We start from the raw sequence: 16822 nt of genomic DNA, 5'->3' as shown, positions 1-16822 counted from the left end.
GGTGCAAAAATTGCTAATTCAATATTTCACTTACAATTTTAATGTATACAACATAACCGCAGATTTCAGTCATTAATACTGAGTATTTAATTATTTTTATTTATTTTTAAAAAACAAATGAAGCCTTTTACTTTAATAGTTTGGATGGGATGAGTTTTTCCTTGATTACCTCAGTTTCACTTATCATGCAGTTAGTAGCTTTTGCATCTAGGCTACTCATTTATCATAATTAATAAGCTCCTGACACTATGGATGCTGCCATCCACAATGACAAAATGCACATTTCCTGAGAGCATCAGTTGTAATTATTATTTACACTACCAAAATTCCATTGCAATAGTGAAACGTCCTGGGTAGAATGTATACAGTGATTGAGAGGGTTAAAAATCACTCACTCTTAAGATGTGGAGAGGATGTGAGAGGAAATGCAGGAGGGAAGATATACCCACCTTCCACACTCAGGTGAAGGCAGGAGAAATAAATCACCCAAGGGAAAAAAATGGTAGATAGTGGGAGAGGAGGAACCAGGTTCTGGTGTCTATTTTTGTTTTGAACATAAGTCAATAAATGTGTGACTCTGAGCTGTTTGCTTTTGTGTGTAAATAGGCATTTTAAGGTAAAGTGTCTTTGCTATTTCATTAGTCTCAACTGTTGCTAGACATTTCATCAAAGTATGGGTCCCATCATGTAAATTTAAAATTGTGTTCATTGTGTAAGTATGTGTTTTCTTCTAACTCTTAAGACTGGAAGAACCATACATTTTGTTCCTGCATATTTTCTGCCACCTACCCATCTTGTATTTGGTCACTGACTCTTTTTTTACCTCTTGGAATTCAGAAGATAATTTCCTTTATCTTTCCATTCATTTACCTGACTACACATTCCATATATATTTTCAGTACAGTCCTAATTATGTCTTTCACTAGGATACAGAGATTCATGAAGGGAAATGTTTGTACAACATAAATATCTAACAGTATATTCCTTGTATCTGTACAAATTAATAACATTCTTTGTGGACCATAAAAATAATGAAACTAAGTGCTCTGATGTGTATACCCATAATACAAGACAAAAATATTGCTTCTTCAGAAACAGAACTAAACTAAAGACAACAGATCATAGTCCTTGGATTAATGGTCAGATATGGTTTAACAAACTGCCAAGTTCTATAAGATGCCACAGAGGTAAAGTATTCAAAAGGAAATTAAAATCATTCTTAACTCTCAAATGTTTGTACTCACTGAATGAATACTGATATTAAAATGTAGCTATCCTTAAATGTAGGCCTAACTCTTCTATGTGATGTACTACTCTGAGGTGATTGTAATATATATTATTTTTGTAACAACAAGCTGTAAATTCAAATACCTATATTATGTAATAACTGTATGTTGCATTATGAAGTACTGTACCATATATTGCAAAGTGCATCACCCGTAAGTGGCTCCTTGTACATGTGAATTGCAAACTCCTACTGTTTCTACAAAAATTGTATAAAAATGCTATGATGTTTGCAAAAGTCGCCAGTTGCTAACTACATGCAAAAAAGATAATAATAAATAAATAAATAAATAAATAAAAAAGTCCATTTCTTAATTTCTCTCTCTCTTTCTCTTCTCTCTCAAGTAATTTCCATCGTGTATTTTTCAACAGCTCGCTGAGCAGTTCCCAATTCAGGACTTGTTTTGGCATAGAAAGTCGGATGATTCACAGCCATAAGTCAAACCTGGTACGCACACTCATTGTAAACTTCTCTAGAGACACATTGGAAGTTTTGTCTTTAACACTATTTACTGTCCCAAAAGCACACAAGGACATTTTTACAGGTTGTCTCAAAAGAAAGTTTATATTTGATGCATCAAAACAGAATGGAGATTGAAGCCTACTGACAAAATTTTTATTTATCATTGAAATATACAGTTTAGGAATTTACTCCTTAAATTTATTTAAATGCAATCCAGCATGCCTACAGCACTCATTTAACTGACGAACAAAATTTTGCATGACAGGTTGCCATGTTGAAAGTGGGATGGCTGTCACTTCATTATGGATTTGACATATCCCCAATAAAAAAAAAGAAAAAAAAAAAAACATGTGGCTCAAATCTGGACTGCGTGGTGGCCAATTTATGTCACCCCCTCCTGCAGATCAATTGGTCAGGGAAAATTTGGCAAACTCACAGGATAGATGCATTGGATGTGTGTTCTGTGGCCTTGTCTTGCTGAAACCATGTTCTTTGCTTATAAATGGGAAAGTTTTGCAATTCAGCTACAAAAATTCATTTATCATCATCATAAAATGTTCTGAATTCACTGTAACTCTTGTGCTCAAAAAAGTATGTGCCAATTATTCCTCAGGGCAATATCGAAGGCCATACACTAACTTTTGGCAAATGAAGGGGTTTCTCATGCATCTGTTTTAGGATTCATTGCACTCCAGTTGTGGCAATTTTGCTTACTGATGTGGCCATTCAGGTGAAATGAGCCTTGCCAGAAAAAAGATGATGCTAAATGAAGGGCACTCAGTCATATCACTAACGAACTGCAGCCTGTGTCTGGAATCTTGAGGTTTCAATTCTTGCACCAACTGAAATTTGTAAAGGTGCAGTTTAAGGTCTTTTTGCAGAATTTGCTGCAGTGATGATCAGCTCACATTTAAAGAACTTGCACACTTATGAATGGAGAGGTTAGGATCATTGTGAACAGGCCAATTTACACCATCCCTGGATCCACACACTCTTTATAACCTGTATCACCTGGATTTTGGTTTGGCCAGTGTTGATGTGGACTCAAACATTTTGATGCATTTCCGGATAAAGGGGACACTTGGAGCATCATTTACATTATGCATTGTATGATCAGTGCAAAATTTCCTCCCAGCTACGGTCACTGTTTTTGTAAAATTCTCGCACACAGAATGCGTGGTCCACTCCCTAGAAGGGCTCCATATTGACTGGATTCCTAAGGGCCGAACAAGTGATAAACATCCCCCCCCCCCCACTCACCTCAAATTTCTTGTGCATGTGGAGAGAGCTCTTCAACATTCTTTTGAAACATTCTGTATTTGCCTGTTTACTTCCTTTTTTGTAATTCAGTAACAATCTTCAAATATCCTAAGTATAAAAAAACCCATGAACTGGTTACATTTTAATACCTCAGCCTCACTACACAGAAGACAATGAACCTGGTGCCTTGCAAATTTGGAAGGAAATTATCAACAGGTAATGGAAATAAGGCAGTGTAAGTATATTCTGCAGGTGGCCTCCAGTGTGAGAGTTTCTACAAGAACTCATAAATAAGTTGGGCTGCAGGGCTTGCAGATATTCCATCTGGCTCAGTGTAACATCTTAGTGAGTCCTGGAAGTTCTCTCATGATTATGGGCAGCCAAGATAACATGCATGCCACAGCTTGTGGAATTTCCCCCTACTGCAAAACTTCCATGGTTGTATGGAGCTAAACAAGGGAATGGCCAGGGCATGGAAAAAGGACATGGCAGAGATATAAATGGTTTTGAAGAAAAGGAGAACATAGACCCCCAATCCTTGAAGATTGTTATTAATTCCAGAGCAACCAATCAGTTGGTTTTAGAGTAAAGACTCGAGAACATGTGACCGCTCAATCTCGGAGGAGAGAAGAAAACTGGCATTTGCCAAGTTCTAGCACAGGCAGTGCAAGAGAATACTGGAGATGTGGTCAATGAGTGCAGTTTTTGGCAGCGAGCAGCCATCTAACTGGCACAAAGGTAAAAATCTGAAAAACCGTGCCTGTATTAGATTGTTACTGGGTCGAAAAACTCAGGTATTCTAGCATAGTGAGGGTTGAAGTAAGACCGAACCAAACAGCTGAGTTTTTGAACACAGACTGGAGAGTGACAAATAACAACATAAATAAGTTTTGAATACCGGGGGCAGCATTTGCAAGTGTGGAAAAAATTTTATTTTGTTATTTCCCCACAAATCAGCTCCTCTATTAAAGTAAATGAAGATTGTATTTTAGTTCTATTTCTAATCATATGTTTCATTTAATGTAGTTAGTCTATTCTTTTAGTTCTCTGAAGAACCCTTATATGTTTTACTGTGGCCAAGCTTGTTTCTTGATAAACTGCATGCCTTTTTCCAACACAATGAATGAGCCACAGATCTTCAAGACTGAAGTAGACATAAGGCCAAGCAAGTATAGTAGACCTCATAGGGTATGATGTAGTGAGAAAGTCTGTGAAAGTATAGTAGGTTGATAGTCCGTGGCTGTGGGGCTTTTAAAGGTAAAATAAGTCTGGTGACTATCATACTATCTTACAACTGTAGTATTATTTTTTAGTTTAGTGAGACCAGAGAGCCACTTAAGAGAAAGTGTATTCTTTAGAAAGAATGAGGTGGGAAAGGACAAGCACATTAGAGCATGACTTTACTGCCAAGCTGTACAGTTTCAGTATTTTAATTGGTGATTGTACATTATTTTAGTCTCATTATATTATACTTTCAAGCCTACTTTCAAACTTGTTCCAGTAATTTCTCCCTTTTGTTGTTTAAGCATACCTGCACCAAAGGAAAACAGCACAATGCAATTTTCAAAATGAAGTGGTTCAGGTATGTTTCATTAACAAATATTGTTTCCACATTATCTCAGTTTGAGTCTAAATAGTTTCTCTAGGGCTGTTGAGAATAATTTTGGTGATACAGAATTTCTTTGCCTGATGCCTTCCCACTATCCTGATGAAGTACATGTAAAGGTACAGGAATGATTATCTATAAAAAATAGAGGGAAACTCCACATGGGTATATATACACATACAGGGTGTTACAAAAAGGTACGGCCAAACTTTCAGGAAACATTCCTCACACACAAAGAAAGAAAATATGCTATGTGGACATGTGTCCAGAAACGCTTACTTTCCATGTTAGAGCTCATTTTATTACTTCTCTTCAAATCACGTTAATCGTGGAATGGAAACACACAGCAACAGAACGTACCAGCGTGACTTCAAACACTTTGTTACAGGAAATGTTCAAAATGTCCTCCATTAGCAAGGATACATGCATCCACCCTCCACCGCATGGAATCCCTGATGCGCTGATGCAGCCCTGGAGAATGGCGTATTGTATCACAGCCGTCCACAATACGAGCACGAAGAGTCTCTACATTTGGTACCAGGGTTGCGTAGACAAGAGCTTCCAAATGCCCCCACAAATGAAAATCAAGAGGGTTGAGGTCAGGAGAGCATGGAGGCTATGGAATTGGTCCGCCTCTTCCAAACCATCGGTCACCAAATCTGTTGTTGAGAAGCGTACGAACACTTCGACTGAAATGTGCAGGAGCTCCATTATGCATGAACCACATGTTGTGTCGTATTTGTAAAGGCACATGTTCTAGCAGCACAGGTAGAGTATCCCGTATGAAATCATGATAACGTGCTCCATTGAGCGTAGGTGGAAGAGCATGGGGCCCAATCAAGACATCACCAACAATGCCTGCCCAAACGTTCACAGAAAATCTGTGTTGATGACGTGATTGCACAATTGCGTGAGGATTCTCGTCAGCCCACACATGTTGATTGTGAAAATTTACAATTTGATCACGTTGGAATGAAGCCTCATCCATAAAGAGAACATTTGCACTGAAATGGGGATTGACACATTGTTGGATGAACCATTCGCAGAAGTGTACCCGTGGAGGCCAATCAGCTGCTGATAGTGCCTGCACATGTGGTACATGGTACGGAAACAACTGGTTCCCCCATAGCACTCTCCATACAGTGACGTGGTCAACGTTACCTTGTACAGCAGCAACTTCTCTGACGCTGACATTAGGGTTATCATCAACTGCACGAAGAATTGCCTCGTCCATTGCAGGTGTCCTTGTCATTCTAGGTTTTCCCCAGTCGTGAGTCATAGGCTGGAATGTTCAGTGCTCCCTAAGACGCTGATCAATTGCTTCGAACATACCGCGCCACGGCTATTGCCCCGTGCTAATCCATACATCAAATGGGCATCTGCCAACTCCACATATGTAAACATTGCACTGACTGCAAAACCACATTCATGATGAACACTAACCTGTTGATGTTACGTACTGATGTGCTTGATACTAGTACTGTAGAGCAATGAGTCACATGTCAGCACAAGCACCGAAGTCAACATTACCTCCCTTCAATTGGGCCAACTGGCAGTGAATCGAGGAAGTACAGTACATACTGACGAAACCAAAATGAGCTATAACATGGAACACATGTCCACATAACATCTTTTCTTTATATGTGTGTGAGGAATGTTTCCTGAAAATTTGGCGGTACCTTTTGTAACACCATATATGAATATAATAGAGGGAAACATTCCACATGGGAAAAATATATCTAAAAACAAACATGATGTGACTTACCAAACGAAAGTGCTGGCATGTTGACAGACACACAAACAAACACAAACTTACACACAAAATTCAACTTTTGCAACCAACGGTTGCTTCATCAAGAAAGAGGGAAGGAGAGGGAAAGACGAAAGGATGTGGGTAAGGAGTCATTCCAATCCCAGGAGCGGAAAGACTTACCTCGGGGAAAAAAGGACAGGTATACACTCGCGTATATATATATATATATATATATATATATATATATATATATATATATATATACACACACACACACACACACACACACACACACACACACACACACACACACACACATCCATCCGCACATACACAGACACAAGCAGACATTTGTAAAGGCAAAGAGTTTGAGCAGAGATGTCAATCGAGGCGGAAGTACAGAGGCAAAGATGGTGTTAAATGACAGGTGAGGTATGAGCGGCGGCAACCTGAAATTAGTGGAGGTTGAGGCCTGGTGTGTAACGAGAAGAGAGGATATACTGAAGGGCGAGTTCCCATCTCCGGAGTTCTGACAGGTTGGTGTTAGTGGGAGGTATCCAGATAACCCGGACGGTGTAACACTGTGCCAAGATATGCTGGCCGTGCACCAAGGCATGTTTAGCCAGAGGGTGATCCTCATTACCAACAAACACTGTCTGCCTGTGTCCATTCATGCAAATGGACAGTTTGTTGCTGGTCATTCCCACATAGAAAGCCTCACAGTGTAGGCAAGTCAGTTGGTAAATCACGTGGTTGCTTTCACACGTGGCTCTGCCTTTGATCGTGTACACCTTCCGGGTTACAGGACTGGAGTAGGTGGTGGTGGGAGGGTGCATGGGACAGGTTTTACACCAGGGGCGGTTACAAGGGTAGGAGCCAGAGGGTAGGGAAGGTGGTTTGGGGATTTCATAGGGATGAACCAAGAGGTTACAAAGGTTAGGTGGACGGCGGAAAGACACTCTTAGTGGAGTGGGGAGGATTTCATGAAGGATGGATCTAATTTCAGGGCAGGATTTGAGGAAGTCGGATCTCTGCTGGAAAGCCACTTTCAGAGTCTGATCCAGTCCCGGAAAGTATCCTGTCACAAGTGGGGCACTTTTGGGGTTCTTCTGCGGGAGGTTCTGGGTTTGAGGGGATGAGGAAGTGGCTCTGGTAATTTGCTTCTGTACCAGGTCGGGAGGGTAGTTGGTTGTTGGTGTAATGGTTGAGGGATTCCGGACTGGAGCAGATTCGTTTGCCACGAAGACCTAGGCTGTAGGGAAGGGATCGTTTGATGTGGAATGGGTGGCAGCTGTCATAATGGAGGTACTGTTGCTTGTTGGTGGGTTTGATGTGGACGGACGTGTGAAGCTGGCCATTGGACAGATGGAGGTCAATGTCAAGGGAAGTAGCATGGGATTTGGAATAGGACCAGGTGAATCTGATGGAACCAAAGGAGTTGAGGTTGGAGAGGAAATTCCGGAGTTCCTCTTCACTGTGAGTGCAGATCATGAAGATGTCATCAATAAATCTGTACCAAAGTTTGGGTTGGCAGGCCTGGGTAACCAAGAAGGCTTCCTCTAAGTGACCCATAAATAGGTTGGTGTATGAGGGGGCCATCCTGGTACCCATGGCTGTTCCCTTTAATTGTTGGTATGGCTGGCCTTCAAAAGTGAAGAAGTTGTGGGTCAGGATGAAGCTGGCTAAGGTAATGAGGAAAGAGGTTTTAGGTAGGGTGGCAGGTGATCGGCGTGAAAGGAAGTGCTCCATCGCAGCGAGGCCCTGGACATGTGGGATATTTGTGTATAAGGAAGTGGCATCAATGGTTACAAGGATGGTTTCCGGGGGTAACGGATTGGGTAAGGATTCCAAGCGTTCGAGAAAGTGGTTGGTGTCTTTGATGAAGGATGGGAGACTGCATGTAATGGGTTGAAGGTGTTGATCTACGTAGGCAGAGATACGTTCTGTTGGGGCTTGGTAACCAGCTACAATGGGGCGGCCGGGATGATTGGGTTTGTGAATTTTAGGAAGAAGGTAGAAGGTAGGGGTGCGGGGTGTCAGTGGGGTCAGGAGGATGATGGAGTCAGGTGAAAGGTTTTGTAGGGGGCCTAAGGGTCTGAAGATTCCTTGAAGCTCTGCCTGGACATCAGGAATGGGATTACCTTGGCAAACTTTGTATGTAGTGTTGTCTGAAAGCTGACGCAGTCCCTCAGCCACATACTCCCGATGATCAAGTACCACGGTCGTGGAACCCTTGTCCGTTGGAAGAATGATGATGGATTGGCCAGCCTTCAATCACGGATAGCCTGGGCTTCAGCAGTGGTGATGTTGGGAATAGGATTAAGGTTTTTTAAGAAGGATTGAGAGGCAAGGCTGGAAGTGAGAAATTCCTGGAAGGTTTGGAGAGGGTGATTTTGAGGAAGAGGAGGTGGGTCCTGCTGTGACGGAGGACGGAACTGTTCCAGGCAGGGTTCAATTTGGATAGTGTGTTGGGGAGTTGGATCATTAGGAGTAGAATTAGGATCATTTATCTTCGTGGCAAAGTGATATTTCCAGCAGAGAGTATGAGTGTAGGACAGTAAATCTTTGACGAGGGCTGTTTGGTTGAATCTGGGAGTAGGGCTGAAGATGAGGCCTTTGGATAGGACAGAGGTTTCTGATTGGGAGAGAGGTTTGGAGGAAAGGTTAACTCCCAAATTAGGGTATTGTGGTTCCTTCATGAAATCCTCCCCACTCCACCAAGAGTGTCTTTCCGCCGTCCACTTAACCTTCGTAACCTCTTGGTTCATCCCTATGAAATCCCCAAACCGCCTTCCCTACCCTCTGGCTCCTACCCTTGTAACCGCCCCTGGTGTAAAACCTGTCCCATGCACCCTCCCACCACCACCCTCTCCAGTCCTGTAACCCGGAAGGAGTACACAATCAAAGGCAGAGCCACGTATGAAAGCACCCACGTGATTTACCAACTGACCTGCCTACCCTGTGAGGCTTTCTATGTGGGAATGACCAGCAACAAACTGTCCATTTGCATGAATGGACACAGGCAGACAGTGTTTGTTGGTAATGAGGATCACCCTGTGGCTTAACATGCCTTGGTGCACGGCCAGCACATCTTGGCACAGTGTTACACCGTCCGGGTTATCTGGATACTTCCCACTAACACCAACCTGTCAGAACTCCGGAGATGGGAACTTGCCCTTCAGTATATCCTCTCTTCTCATTACCCACCAGGCCTCAACCTCCGCTAATTTCAAGATGCTGCCGCTCATACCTCACCTGTCATTCAACATCTTTGCCTCTGTACTTCCGCCTCAACTGACATCTCTGCCCAAACTCTTTGCCTTTACAAATGTCTGCTTGTGTCCGAGTATGTGCGGATGGATATGTGTGTGGTTGGGCGCACGCGCGCGCGAGTGTATACCTGTCCTTTTCTCCCCCTAAGGTAAGTCTTTCCACTCCTGGGATCGGAATGACTCCTTACCCCTCTCCCTTAAAACCCACATTCTTTTGTCTTTCCCTCTCCTTTCCTCTTTCCTGATGAAGCAACCGTTGGTTGCGAAAGCTTCAATTTTGTGTGTATGTTTATGTGCCTATCAACATGCCAGCGCTTTCGGTTGGTAAGTCACATCATCTTTGTTTTTAGACATATATATCTCACAGTCTGTAAATAAAGTTGCTTATTAATTTTTCCCCATCTTTTATACTGCATATCATCATCTCCAGGTTCCTTTCCTTCCTTCATACCTGATACAGTTCTGAATATCTTATCTGACACTACTTTTAAACTATCATTATCTTCATTACTAACTATTTAGGTTTCTGATTCATGTCTTGAACTAGACAAACATTTTATGAAATCTTTGAATCCTTGTACCACATTCTCTATGTTGCTGGTTACTGTGTCATTTGCCTTCAAAACTGATGAAATACATTTATGTTCAGTATTCTTCATAATATTACTGTTTCAGCTGCTTCTCTTATCAAATTTCCTTATTACACTTTCACATTCTTTCACAGACAATTCCAAATAGTTTTGTTTAACTCTGAATATGTTAATGGACAGTACCAAATGTGATATGTGACAGAAAGGAAATGGACAAAATGAATCTCTCAATACCTATTTCAATTACAGTTTACAGTACCCATACTGCACATCTATTCATTCACAGTAAATGACTTTCAGCTATGTACACATACATATAATATGTATACATACATATTAGTTACAGTGAAACACTTATATTCTTAAGAACCTGTATTGAACTATTGTGTGGTCAATTAGACAAAATATTCATGCAAATATCTGATTCCAAAACATTTCTTCATTCTCAGAACATAAACAACAGTCTAGATTTCATGACATTTTTGAGTAAAAACCATTAGCTCAGTAAAAAGCATTTGATGTAAAATAGCAGAGAATTGATAACTGCCATTGCTTATGTGATTAGGTTTATATAACTGAGTATCATAACGTGAATGGATATGTCAAAATTATAGTCTTGTGGAAAGCTTTGTGTTGTGCCAATGTCTATCTCATCACTGAAACTGTTAACTACAAAACTCCTTTGGTAATTTTGTATGAAATGTAAAACCAGCAATGTAAACATATGTAAACCATTAAAGTAAAGTAATTTAAGATGCATGGTGGAAGTCACATCAGGCAGTGTTCTTATTTCGAGGTCAGCGACTGTTGAAGCAACATCGTGCTCATTCTTGTACACAGTTGTAGGATAGTTACAGAAAATATAAGGACATGTTTTAGTTAAATGTTACGGTGTTGAGCCTGATTTCAAAAGCAGATGGCGATCTGGCAGCAGCTTGGGAAACCTATGGACATCATCATTTTTGCAGCAAGAAGACTGAGTTACACCCACAGGCCCACAAAACTTGATCCAGTCACAAAGTTATGTGTACTGATCGTGGTTGCATTTTAAATGGAAGGAGTATAGCGGAGACATTGAGTCATCAAGAGGCACTTAAGCAAGATAAATAATGGTGCTGAGCTTTCCAAACAATTCCTTCTTCAGAGTAAACAAAACATCCGCATGTGCACACCTGTACAGCTGCGTTTTCCCAGCAGACTGCATTGTGATGGCTCTGCAGCTCAATTAGGGTGAGGCATATCATTTTGGGAAGGGTGAGAAGCACTATGAGTAGGATATACCTCATTTCCAAATGCACTAACATGTAGTCAAAGTCTGGAAAAGGATATAGCTAATTTATTCCATCTCTGGGTGACACTAGGTAATGATGAAGGTGTTACTTAGAAGCTAGTTTGGGTGGTCAGGGGATTAGAGGCATGTGTGGTATTCTGCCACACACCCAATTTACAAAAATCCTAATCCACCCTTACATCACACTTACTCCCTACCCCTTGCCACATGGTTTGTACCCCTGTGAAGGACCCGGCCACATCTTACTCCAGTCCTATGAGATGGAGGGCTACCTGTGAAAGTACCATAATGCATACCAACTCTGCTGTATCTTCTGCATAGTATTTTATACAGACACAACTGGTATCCATCTGTCCACCAGTATGAATGGCCACTGCCAAATTGTGGCCAAGAACAGAATTGATGCCAAGTGGCAGAACATGCCACTGAACACAACAGGCTCAACTCCAATGGCTGCTTCACAATACATGTTATATAGATTCTCCTACTCATCCTACCTACCCCCCCCCCCCCTGCAACACCTGCCCATCTCTTAAGTACATAGATGGTAGTTGTCCCTACAACAGGTCCTTTAATCCTGTAATCCTCCTGGTCTCAATATCTGCTTGCCCCCAAATCAAACCCTGCCTTATGATCACCACTTCATTCATTTTATACTCTGACCCTTCTGTCCAAAATCCCCCCCCCCCCACACACACACACTGTTGTATCTCCCCTTTTCAGTCCACTACTGTATAAAATTTTATACTGTACACCACTTGAGACCTTGCACCTGAGTGAGTTCACTAGTGTCACATCCCTATCCTGTGCATCTGCTGCCTCCTTCCCAGCTATCAGACACCATTCCCTAATCCTCCCTCACACTTCCCACCTTTTTCACTTACCTCAGTCCACTCCGTGTGTGTGTGTGGGGGGGGGGGGGGGGGGGGGGGCCAAGCGAGCGATAAACACACACCCCTACTCACCTCAAATTTCTTGTGCATGGGCAGAGGTGACTATCTATGAAGGTGAGACTGCCACAGATGAAAAATCTTCTATAGATTACAGTTACCAAGATGTCTCAAAATCTACTTGATTATATCTACAGACTGACTCCACAAGTGACCATATGTGGTACCCTCCACCATGTTCCATACGGTCTATTTTGTGTATGCCTGTTGGTGACTCACCACTGCTACTTTCAGAGAGTGGTTTCCTTTAGTCCAAAAGTATTTGCTTTGTACCAGAAGTCCTTTTAGGCTCTCACATTCTATTCAGTTCCATTACTGTTTAATAAAATATAGTCAATGTAATTTTTAATTCCATTCTGTATCTGCCAAATCCATTTTCTAATAGTTTTCTTTGGAAAGAATGTTAAGAATAGAACATACATAGTTGTCCAAGACAGTTACTACAGATTTGTGAGCTCTATCATTACTGGTATAATTCCCAAAGTAAAACAAGGAGAATGATAGTATTTATTACTGAAAGGATTGTCACGTGTAAAACAGCAGGAAACTATGTAATGCAGCCTCCAAACAGCAGAAATAACGTAAAATAATGTATCTGCAGTAGACATATATCATCAATATCATAACATCTTTCAAATGAGAAATGTACATAATTTTGGATTCACCAAATCAAAAATTACACAGTTTAGCCAGGATAACAAAAAAAGCAAATAGTGTCAAAAACATTAGTTTCAATTTGGGAATTAATTTTGCAATAAATGGAAAATAGAAAATGCAGGGTTGTTATAAAGTAGTTACTAATTCAGACAGACACTTCAAAATCTTTTTATGTGCTTATTTAAATGTACCATCATCATAGAATGGCCAGGCATGTCGTCACTCGTCCCATCATCTGTATGATTCATATGATCCATATCGTGATACATCATATGGTGTGCACTATGGTCCATCTGAAACAGAATCACCTTTCATTACAAATTGTTAACCACAGAATTTTATTATACACACTTCTTAACTGTTTCTATTTATTTATTTATTGAAGAAAAATTTTATTATCAATTCTAGATAATCTGTTTATTACCCAGCAACTGAGCATTTTAGCAGAGGTTGAAAATACTGCTTCAGTTGTAAATTTCTTTATTTTCACACGACCAGTTTCGGACTGTTATAAGCCTATCTTCGGGTGTCGTAGCTGTGCTGTGGTCCCCGAGCGCCGTGTGTACCAGGTGCGGTGTGCTGCCTACGAGCACAGAACACAAGGTCTCCGTGTTCTGTGCTCATAGGCAGCACACCACGCCTGGTACAAATGGTGCTCAGGGACCACAGCACAGCTACGACACCCGAAGATAGGCTTACAACAGTCCAAAACCGGTCGTGTGAAAATAAAGAAATTTACAACTGAAGCAGTATTTTCAAACTCTCTCAAATTGATTGACTGTAAACTGTTATTCATCAAAACATAAAGAACATACATGCTCTCTTCTTACTACTCTTTCTACCTACTTTATCATTCTTATATACAATGCTCCTCATAAAAATTATAAGGAATATATGTGTATTTTCAAATTTCATACAATGCTCCAACCCTAAGAAAATCTATGTTCTCCTACCATGACACTTATTTCCTGAGTTATCTGAAGGATAACAATGATGATGTAAATAATAACAATAATAGTTTTTATTGGGTTCACAGACAATGTATATCCCATGAACCAAGTCCAAACTGCATGAAGTAATGCACCATATTTCATATCAAAATTACTTACATAGTATTACAGTGATGTACAGTACTGGCATAGAAAAAACATGTATTCTATAAAACAGGTTTTGCAATAAAATTGCTCTGAGATTTTTAAAGTGTATCTTAAGTTAGCATGAAGCATTTTAGGAGATTTTTGTCTAATATAGAAGGGCTTCAATTTGCATTTCATAGTATTGTGTCAGGACATCATCAGGTGCATACATCAAATTTGTCTAGCACAATAGTCCATGTAGCTACATAATTCTCTCGATTCAAGATTGTCTACCAATCTAATTGCTCTTTTCTGCAGTTTGAGTATTAGTATTACACTTACACTATGTGATCAAAAGTATCCGGACACCCCCAAAAACATATGTTTTTCGTATTAGGTACATCGTGCTGCCACCTGCTGCCAGGTACTCCATATCAGCGACCTCAGTAGTCATTAGACATTGTAAGAGAACAGAATGGAGCATTCCGTAGAATTCACGGACTTCAAACATGGTCAGGTGATTGCATGTCAATTGTGTCATACATCTGTATGTGATTTCCACACTCCTAAACATCCCTAGGTCCACTGTTTCTGATGTGATAATGAAGTGGAAATGTAAAGGTACATGTACAGCACAAAAGCGTACAGGCCAACCTCGTCTGTTGACTGGCAGAGAGTGCTGACAGTGGAAGAGGGTCATAATGTGTAATAGGCAGACATCTATTCAGACTATCACACAGGATTCCAGACTCCATCAGGATCCACTGCAAGTACTATGACAGTTAGGCAGGAGGTAAGAAAACTTGGGTTTTATGGTCGAGCAGCTGCTCATAAGCCACGCATCATGCCGGTAAATGCCAAATGACACCTCACTTGGTATAAGGAGCATAAACATTGGATGATTGAACAGTGGAAAAATGTTGTGTAGAGTGACAAATCATGGTACACAATGTGGCGATCTGATATGCAGGTTGTGGATATGACGAGTGCCCGGTGAACATCATCTGCCAGCGTGTGTAGTGCCAACAGTAAAATTTGGAGGCAGTGGTGTTATGGTGTGGTGTGGTCATATTTTTCATGGCACTATCACAGCACAGGCCTAAATTGATGTTTTAAGCACCTTCTTGCTTCCCTCTGTTGAAGAGCAATTTGGGGATGGCGATTGCATCTTTCAACATGATCGAGCTCTTTTTCATAATGCACGGCCTGTGGCGGAGTGGTTACATGACAATAACATCCCTGTAAGGGACTGGCCTGCACAGAATCCTGACCTGAATCCTATGGAACACCTCTGGGATGTTTTGGAACGCTGACTTTGTGCTAGGCCTCACCCACCAACATCGATACCTTTCCTCAGCGCAGCACTCCATGAAGAATGGGCTACCATTCCCCAAGAAACCTTCCAGCACCTGACTGAATGTAAGCCTGTGAGGGTGGAAACTGTCATCAAGGCTAAGGGTGGGCCAACACCATATTGAATTCCAGCATTGCCGATGGAGGGTGCCACAAACTTTTAAGTCATTTTCAGCCAGGTGTCCTGATACTTTTGAGGACAGTGTATATGTGTTCAGCAATTCCTCACAATAACATTGTACACTAAGTTAATGTGGAATAAAATAATTTTAAATACATAATTTTCATAGTATTTTCATCTTTAAGGTAGCTGACATAATTTAACAGCTTTAGATTTCATACAGAAGCAGACGATACACAATATTTAGTACATTATTTGATACATCATCATATCTTTTATTATGTTATCAGATATTTATGATTATGTTTATTTGTTTAGCATCTACTATTCATAATTTAACACTATTTGGAATAACTGTGTATACTGTAATCAACAAAGTTGGTTATTTTACTTCATTTGCAAGATTACGATAATTTCAAATTTAGGGCTGACATTTCCATTCTGTTAAACAAAAATTTCTAATCTGGGAATATGTTAATTCACTCATGTAATACATTATTTGTACAAAATTCACAAAAATTAATCAACAGAAAGTACTATAAAACACTGTGTAATGTTGTGACTGAGTATTCAGATTGTCAGTAGATAATAATCTTTAACATGGTGTACAAGCTAGTTAGTTGGTTTAAACATGGGAAGCTAGTTAGTTGTATCACATAATATACCTTAAGTAATGAAACCTCCGCAAATGTTAGGAATGAAAATAATTAAGGACTCTTAACAGAAATTTTCATATTTCAAAAGCAATTGTTGAAAGTCAATATTTTATATAAAGAAATAAATTCTGTGGCGTAATAAACAGTGTGGAATATTTTATTTATTACTGTAAACTTATTACCACATTTCATTTTTGTGATACATAATTTTCTCACTACAACTTTGCAAAAGTAAAGAACTTGTCATCACAGATTGTTAATTTTTTTAATATAAGGGCTGGTGTTAAATGAAAGCAGTTACATGTTATGTGAACTACTGAGTTGTTGTTGTGAACAGTGGAAGTTGGAATTAATTTGGCATAAATGAATGAAGAAAATTAACAGGATGTGTGCTTTGGGTTTTTTTACTTTCAAAGAGTAAAATCCTAAAATTTGGAAATGAATCCAGTGTGAAAAATATACAACTTATGGACTTCTGCAATGGATGAAA

The 16822-nt window shown here is 40.3% G+C and overlaps 1 protein-coding gene across 2 annotated transcripts in view; it reads right to left on the bottom strand.

Moving 5' to 3' along the window:
* LOC126471416 (high affinity copper uptake protein 1-like) overlaps window positions 1–16822 on the bottom strand; it is a 163140-nt gene that overhangs the window by 28419 nt on the left and 117899 nt on the right. For both annotated transcript variants that reach the window (XM_050099552.1, XM_050099551.1), the window contains exon 2: window positions 13318–13419. In XM_050099552.1, coding sequence (XP_049955509.1) covers window positions 13318–13419 — 102 coding nt within the window. The remainder of the gene's footprint in view (window positions 1–13317; window positions 13420–16822) is intronic.

This window comes from Schistocerca serialis, chromosome 3, assembly GCF_023864345.2.
Source record: "Schistocerca serialis cubense isolate TAMUIC-IGC-003099 chromosome 3, iqSchSeri2.2, whole genome shotgun sequence".
Classification (NCBI taxonomy): Eukaryota; Metazoa; Arthropoda; class Insecta; order Orthoptera; family Acrididae; genus Schistocerca; species Schistocerca serialis.
The sequence above is the reverse complement of the archived record's forward strand: the minus strand, read 5'-3'. Positions and strand labels throughout refer to the sequence as shown.